The following is a 9,106-nucleotide window of genomic DNA, read 5'->3' as shown; positions in this document are numbered from 1 at the left end:
TCATATTCCTTGAATACATATGCCTTCTTCGCTACGTCATTCTTGCTAATTGCCTTCATGAATGCATGCAGTTTCGTAAATGATTTCAAATCTTTGTTTATCCTCAACATACTTTTCAATTTCAAATGGATAACCCACATAAGGCAAGTTCGGTATTGACATCTAGATGCTCTAGATATATGTCTTTGTCTTTTCATCTCTTACAATAATTAGAAAAGAACAAAACACATCTGGTGCATCTAGATGTTAATGCCGAACTTACCTAATGTCGACGCTTTGTACTGCTCTGACATTTTCTGAAGATAAGCAAGCACAACTCGTTCATCTGTATTTGTTACCTTTTACTCTTCCATCCATTTGATGAACTTATCGTAGGTATTCTTTTCTATAAGCGTTTTCCGATTTTTGCGGTATTAATCGCGATTCTGCTTTACTATTTAAGTAATCAATGTTAGAATCCATTTTTAAACAATATACAACTAGTAATAACTGTGGTGACAGCAATTAATCTTATGTGACAGTACCGTTACAAATTAATTTTTGTTTTCTCATTTTCATGACAACGAAAGGTATACTGATGTAACATCACAAATGCAACCATTTGACATTATTAGTTCTTATTTCCATTTTTTGTAGTATTAATACAATATTTATGATTTCAAAGTGTACCAATAGAAAAAATATCAAATGAAATGATAATTTTTCAAGGAATTTAGAATTACGTGGAAACAAAATTTAAATATTTAAAACAAAAAAATAATAGAAACGATTAATTGTTGAAATACTAAACGTACCTACCTGATATCGATATGTAGGTACCTAATCTATTATACAAGTAACATCAGCCTCATAATATCCAAGGTTCAATAGATTTCAGCCCTCGCAGTTTCCCGCTGGTGAATGAGAATGCGTAGTAGGCTGAGCCCAACAGATGAAAATCGTCGGCCGGGTTTTCTGTTTTTCAGTTGTTTTCAGCGCTCCAGTAGAACACACACGATGGGACTGCGCCATGTCATTCTAGACTTCCTAATTGTTGCTTCTTCTATCGTTTTGGTACTGGGCATTCCCACATCCCTAGTTGACGAAATCAAATCAAGCGAGCTGAGAGACAATAAAGGTGAGAGCTTTTATTCTTTTAAATAAATTAACTTGATCAATCACATATGTTTATACGAAAACTTGTATTTTTCATTGCCCACCTATTAAAAGAAATTTACTGCATATTCATCATACCAATTTTTTAGTTCACAATTAATTTTAGAATATTTAACAATCTCATAAAAATTTTTTATATAAAGGTGGGCACATATTAGTAATTAAATATAATAAATTAAGTGTAATACTAACTTGTAACGGGTTAAATTATACTTATTTTTAGTAATTTGGTATTTCTATGTTATCAAAATAAAATACTTACTGAAGCAGCTAAACTGCAACAAGTGATGTATGTGTTTATACACTCATGTACAAACGTATTTATACATTGGTACATCGAAGCATTTGCAATAAAAGATATATAAGCTATTCTACAGATTAATTCAATAATTATAGTTTTTTTACATAGGCGTAGTACAGGGGAAGCACTGTTATTAGTCAAATGTACATTTTTCTACAACGTTTTGCATCTCCCCCTACAAAATTGACTTTACTAAATACAAATAAGAGTATGCCTTTTTGAAAATAATCAAAAGCTATCAATTTCGTTGGTAAATTATACACATTTTTTTATTATGCAAAAATTTAAATCTGTTTTATTATTAATTTATTACTTTCAAACACTGAAATTGTTTTCAGATATTTTATAAAAAATATTCGGAATTATATTTATTTGCAAGAATTAGGTACAAAAATTTTAAATCTTGGCATCATTTTGAAGCCAAAAATTTATATTAAATTTATTTGTACATAAAATCTTCTCTCAAAGTATTTGTGGAGTTTTACATTTTTATGTTCTTCACGTTATAAGTATTAAAAGGTCAGTAAATAAAACCTTTCGCGATAAAGATCAGTTAGTTCAATTTTTACGCGTATATTTGCTACTACCAAAAACAGGTTTTATACTACATATAACATTTCCAAAGTTTTTCAGCTTAAAGTTTTTATGTTTTTTTTTTGATATTTTGTCACCTGCGGAAAAATATAAAAATCTGCTGAATACCTAAACCCTTACACCGAAAAAATTAGTCAAGGCTTATTTTTATGAAATTATTTTTGCCAAACCAATACGTTTCAAAAAATCAATCAGTTTTCGTATTTAAAAATGGAAGTGACGTTTCTTTTTAATTAAGTTTGACAGTTTAACTAAAAGGAAACATATTCCCAATAATTAAAATGCGTGGTAAGTGGTGTGAATTTGTTATTTATCTACACTTTATTCAAGGTGTGAGTTTTGGTTAATCAGAAATAGTTTCGTAAAATAACCCTAAACTGATCCTTTTGGTATAAGGGTTTATTTAACAAATTTTTAAATTTTTTCACTAGAGGCAAAATATCCAAATAAACATATAACATATCTAAAACTGTACCACAAATACATTACTTCAGACAATATTTTCTACTTTTATTTGTAAGACGAAGTTTTTTTATTAAAATTATCAATAGTGTCAATTATAAACCGTGGGATTTGACTGTTAGAGTCAATAAAATATTGTCTTGAAAATGAAAGTTTATAGCCTGGAAATGTTTTAAAACGGAGATAGATACAAAAAATTTGATATCGATATCCCGTTCTCTTCTTTTGAGTTTACTTCGTTAGTACCAAAAGATCTTGGCTAACTTGATTAGTTTTAGATATACAGGGCTTTTTTGAAAAATCGGCCATTTACATTAACCTCTCTCTCTCCGTTGTCATTAAATTTAGAAGAAAAAAGTTTGTAGATTATTTGTTCTATTTTTTATGAGGAAGCCATTGGCGTACTCAGATTTTTTACAAATTGCACATGACGCCAATTGAATAGCTTCATTTATTTGAATGTTGTATTGACGTCGTTTTGATGTTGTATTGCCCTCACCTAGCATCAAATGGCCATATCTACACTTGTTCAATATTTTTACTGTATGTACATATTAAAAAAATTTAGATACTTAGATATCTTTTCTGCAACAGTTTAGAGGATGATAGAAAATAAAAAATAAGACGATTTTTTCCTATGGTCTTTTTTGAGATACAGGATACCAAAGATTATTTTATAAAATCAAGTTTTAGCCATATATTTTCCAAAAAACAATGTATTGCGTTGGAATTTGGTGCAGGTATGTTTCTGATCATACTTAATATATATACCCATCAATTTTGTTAGTTTTTTTTTTGTTGGAGGGCGCTAGCTATTATCTTTTTCAGTGACAATTTATTTTTTGGCTTGTGTTTTTATACAGGACATATTTTGAATTTCAGTGTAAATTTTCATTTTACTTAAAAAGGTACTCTTGTTAAAGAGTTAAAGAAAAAAATTTGTTTGATCGTCTTATGTTTTCATGTTTTATTACCTTCTAAATTTTTAGCACTCATTTACGCCCGTAGATATACACTCATTTGTTTAGTTACCAGTAACAATCTCTTTATCACATTCTTTTGACTTATCTCCCTTAGTGTTAGACTCGTCAAACATACATCACTACAATCATAAGAAAGTGTTTTCAGCAACCATGAAAAAATATAAAGAGTTTTTGGTCTATTTTTATATAAAAAGCAATCTCACCATCACGAACACTCTATACACAGGTCTACGTGGGAAAATTTTTTTTTTCACTGAATAAATTTATTTTGCCCATTAGTTATTTGTGGAATTTGTTGGTCTAAAGAGACCTACATTTTTCAATTTAAACAGTATCTGCATTTTTCTAGATTTAGTCGAAAACAATTTTGTTCTAACAAACGTTACATAACATACTCATATTAGTCCAGTTGCTAGAGGTTTTGAAATGGCAGTAATCCTGAAGTGCACAATTCTATGTAAGTGACTAGTATTTTACTAGTAAATGAAGAAACAAATTTTTCTGTACGGGAACGGATTAGGAAAATTCCGAAAATGGCCGGAAAATTGTAAAAAAACGTATTTCGTGAATAACTTAAAAAGTATTGAAAATTTTACAAACATGCACAGGATTAAACTTGTAGAGCATAAAATTCTCTACAAAAAAGAAGTTCCTATTAATATTTTCATACAGTGCGTTATTTAGGAGATATTTAGGAATTTACAAAAATTGACGAGTGTTAGGCAAATCAGCCAGAAAAACACGTATTTCAAAGCGGTACTCAATGTGTGACTACTTTCATTTCTTGATGAAAATGAAACAAAGTTTGTTCCAAAGGGGAAGCTTCAAACTTTCATTCCATGAGCTATTTTACAGGGGAAAATAATTCTTTCCTTAAGAAAACTATGTGTTATCATCGCGACTAGAGCTTAGTTGGCAGTTGAACTTTGAGCTTTTTTACAAAGTCAATGAGACAACCAATCAACTAAAGCAAATTGGACAAATATTTAGCAATACAAAACCAAGCCAAATGCGACATGCATTTTGTATGAATCGATCCCGGCACAAATTTGCCTGTGTTTTATTTCATTCATGTTTTAGATATAAGCACTGGCTCCACTTTTTTTTTCTAGCCCGGAGGAAACATCTATGTATTGTGTCTCAGTATGTATGTAGTACATGGATTTATTCTTTGAAACCCGTTCTTTATGAATATAACATGAAGAAATCATTATTATTATTTTCATTCAATATTTTCAATAGTTTAAGAAACACCCGAAAAAGAGGCAGGAATGAAAAGACCCGTAATACAGAATACCGGAGAAGAATAAAATATTAATACTATAGCAAATTGTAGCTTAGAAGCTGCTCTTTCCATCTATTATCCAGGTAGAATATTTGGGCAACGAACCTCGATGAGAAAAGGTGTGAGTAATTCAATCTCTGCTGTCATCAATTTTGACAATAAGATAAGGCCTTAAAAGCCAGAAAATGTGTTGCGCAACTTATAAATTATCTGATACAGCAATGAATAAAGTTAAAACATTAGAAGCATACAGGTTTGTAAGAGAATATTTAATTTTAATAATTATGTTTCATTATTGCTTTCCCATGAAAACGAGGGTGGTGATAAGATTTCGGATACAGAACGTCCTTATAACGAGGAAAATGATTTATCAGAGTGGATCTAGTGTATATTTTGTGAATCACATTAAAAAAACATTCTAGCTGTAGTAAATTCTCAATTTTCTGCGATTATCTTGCCTCTATATTATTTCCCTTTCATACCAAATTTTCTGAAATCTTTCTTTTTTTATAGAGAATTTTATGCTGTACAACTTTGCTCCTTTGTATGTCTGTAAAATTCCAATTACTTTTCAAGTTATTCACAAAATAAGTTTTCTGCAGTTTTCCGGCCATTCCCCGGATTTCTCCCGTGTAGAAAATTTTTTCCTCATCTGCTAGCAAAAAATTAGCCACATGCAAAAAATTGTGCATTCGGAATTAATGCCACCTTTAAATACAATTTTGACTAGGCCGATTGGACTATATATCACATAATCATCTACGAATTGTAAGTCAAAGATGCCGTTTGTCATGTTTTTCAGAAACTTGCAATAAAAATTTTCCCTTAGCTTATAAACGTGTTTGCCCCACTCAGTACAATTTTCCAGCATTTCATTATTGTATGAAGTTTAACTGTTATTCTCGTTATTAGAAATCAAATAAAATTTCAATTTTGAACATAAATTGAATTCTATTTAAATTTTTCTTCAAACGTAAGAAAAATATTAATACATTAAAAAGACAAATTAATATTAGATTTTATATATTCCAGAGTGACTTACAGAATTGATGAAAAAATAAAGAAATTGATAGAATAAATTATTTTTAGTTTGCTTTCATTAAACGTCGACCCGCCTCTAATATATAACTTTTTTTCACTGATTCTCCGCTTTTCCTGGAAAAGCATTACATTTCCTGAATTAAATGGAACGTTGGCTCTCTTTATTTATTTACCAAATAAAATCTTGAATTGAGGGAAGACATAAAAGGGATATTTTAAATTTGGAAAGTTCGATTAAATTAAACTTTAGAATAAAAATGACGAAGAGAAGTAATTAGATGGAAGAAAGAACTTTTTAGGGTAACAAGAATTTTAATCATATTGAGTAAGTCAAATAATAATGAAGCCTTTCTTTATAACGGGATTTGAGTGGGTTGTTATAATTTTTTAGTATAGGTATATTTAACCAGTAGGTACAATATTTTGAAAATACAGAGAGATTAATAATTGCAAAGATCGATAATAAGTATACAACGTTAAATACTGCTCTCTATTCTGTATAAGTTATGTATGCGTTTAAAAAATGTTTAGATCCTGCTAATATCCGTAAAATCTCCGAAATCGTGAAATTTAGCTTTTATTTAATTTCAACTTTACAGTGTTAATACTAATGCTTCTCTGATTTATTTTAATTCATTTTTTACATCCTTAATTATTTGTCCTGTATCAGTTGTTTAATTCTATTTTATTATAATAAAGTAGTATACCTACTACTGGGTGCAAATTCGTATCACAACTTCTAGAGGTTATTTTTAATATCTAATAATAATTTTTTAAAGGCGTACGCCAAAAGTTTACAACTACTGATTTCAATGTTACAAAATATTACAATTTTTTTAAATATGAATAATAGTTTTTTTCTCTGTTTAAACATATCAATAGTAGACGCTTTCACCAAGAAACTCGAGAACTGTATGATGAAAATTAAATTAGCAATTTTGATGATGAAACGTGGTATAGTCTTTCCGAAGTCAGTTGAACATGTATAAAAACACCTAGCAATAAAATGTAATAAATTTCATAGGCGTCACAAAAAAGTTTTCTACTAAAGGTAAAACATTATATAATGTGTAGAAAATTTATATTATATGTTCATTTGGCCAACAACATATTTTAATTATTTATGTCCTCAAACAATTTTATTATATTGATGGTAAATTTCATTTTGTTCAGTTTCAAAAAGGGTTTCCAAAATGCCACGTTGTAATAATATTAGTAAACAGAGTATCCCTCTTATTTCTCCCTTTCTCAATAATTGTAATACGAATGATTAATAGAAAGTACCTATAATAAATTAAAATTACCTGAATCAAAATTCCGCATTGCTGCACTGCACTGCTGGGCAATTTGTCAATCACTTGTCAACAGCTGAGATTTATTGCCCAGTTCGGCTGTCTGTGCATGCCGTTTGCCCGCGTGCGCATTCCTCAACTGGACGTATACATTTCTACCATCTCCACGTTTAGTTCGACCAGACTTGTATATACAGGGTGATTCATTAACAATGGGACAGAGCTTAAGGGCATGTTGCTGATCTCAAAATAGAGCGATTACGCCAAATATGCCTTATCCGAATGTTGCTCCTTTTCGATCTATAGGGTGTTAAAGTTGAAAAAATATTTTCGATTTTTTTAAATATCTTGAGCATCTTTGAACGGATTGTCTTGAAAGTTTGTACACCTATGTTTTCTGAGATGGTAATTACGGAAATGGTAACTATTTTGTAATCACATCTAGGATGCGCTAGTTGTAGTGTTCCGTCGGAGTAAACATATGTCAAACATTTTTATCCCTCAAAAATCTGAATTTCCAATAAGAAATTATTAAACTACGTTCAATTCTAAATAAAAAAGATATACCTGTTAAAAATCGATAAACTTAACAGTTTTCGAAATAAGAACGATTTACTATTTCTTTACAAAATTATTTGTTTGNCAAAAGTTTACAACTACTGATTTCAATGTTACAAAATATTACATTTTTTTTAAATATGAATACTAGTTTTTTTCTCTGTTTAAACATATCAATAGTAGACCGCTTCCACCAAGAATCTCGAGAACTGCTTGATGAAAATTAAAGTAGCAATTTTGATGATGAAGCGTGGTATAGTCTTTCCGAAGTCAGTTGAACTTGTATAAAAACACCTAGCAATAAAATGTAATAAATTTCATAGGCGTCACAAAAAAGTTTTCTACTAAAGATAAAAAATTATATAATGTGTAAAAAATGTCTATTATATGTTCATTTGGCCAACAACATATTTTAATTATTTATGTCCTCAAATAATTTTATTATATTGATGGTAAATTTCATTTTGTTCAGTTTCAAAAAAGGTTTCTAAAATGCCACGTTGTAATAATATTAGTAAACAGAGTATCCCTTTTATTTCTCCCTTTCGCAATTGTAATACGAATGATTAATAGAAAGTACCTATAATAAATTAAAATTACCAGAATCACACCAAATTCCGCATTGCTGCACTGCACTGCTGGGCAATTTGTCAACCACTTGTCAACCGCTGAGATTTATTGCCCAGTTCGGCTGTCTGTGCATGCCGTTTGCCCGCGCGCGCATTCCTCAACTGGGCGTATACATTTCTACCATCTCCACGTCTAGTTCGACCAGACTTGTATATACTAAATGGCTAAATAAATATGGAAAGAAGTTTTTCAAATATTTCAATGCCGAGAGTTCTTCAATTGAGATCGGAAATACTATACCTATCTGTAGTGTTTTTTTTTAAGAGATATGTTCACAAATCAATGAATGCAATTATACATTCCCTTATTAACGAATCAATCACAAACATATGGTCAATACAAGGACAATACAGTTCTAGTTCTAGCGAACTATTGAGTAAAACAGATATTTCAATGCAGTAACATTATTAAAAGATCTTGTAGTTCTGATTATAAAATTTAAAGCTCTATTGCCGTATTTATAATTGCACTAATATGATCAGCGAAGGACAGTCTATTGTCATATACCACACCTAAATCCTTAACATTATCACAACGTGCCTGTAACTCAATTGCAAGGGTGTAGTTAAATATAAGCGGTTTCTTTATCGAAGTAAATGAGCATCTATATTAATAGGTAATTTATTATTCTCATACCATCTATTTAGACGATATAAGTACCAACTCTTGCAGTATTAAACAATTTTCCAGATTAGATATGTTCAGAAATAGCTTCAAGTCGTCAGCAAAAAATAGATGACTAGTTTTAGAGACAGATATAAAGGGCAAGTCTAGTTAACGATACGATTTGGGGTGACATATGAAT

At 30.0% G+C, this 9,106-nt stretch overlaps 1 protein-coding gene across 1 annotated transcript in view; it reads left to right on the top strand.

Moving 5' to 3' along the window:
• The first annotated feature begins 942 nt into the window (after positions 1-942).
• LOC108903529 (prohormone-2) overlaps positions 943-9,106 on the top strand; it is a 112,919-nt gene continuing 104,755 nt past the window's right edge. Inside the window, exon 1 of the mRNA XM_018705748.1 lies at positions 943-1,117. Within this exon, the coding sequence (XP_018561264.1) occupies positions 997-1,117 (121 nt within the window). The 5' untranslated portion in view covers positions 943-996. The remainder of the gene's footprint in view (positions 1,118-9,106) is intronic.

This window comes from Anoplophora glabripennis, unplaced genomic scaffold (genome assembly GCF_000390285.2).
Source record: "Anoplophora glabripennis isolate ALB-LARVAE unplaced genomic scaffold, Agla_2.0 scaffold94, whole genome shotgun sequence".
NCBI classification, from domain to species: domain Eukaryota; kingdom Metazoa; phylum Arthropoda; class Insecta; order Coleoptera; family Cerambycidae; genus Anoplophora; species Anoplophora glabripennis.
The sequence above is the reverse complement of the archived record's forward strand: the minus strand, read 5'-3'. Positions and strand labels throughout refer to the sequence as shown.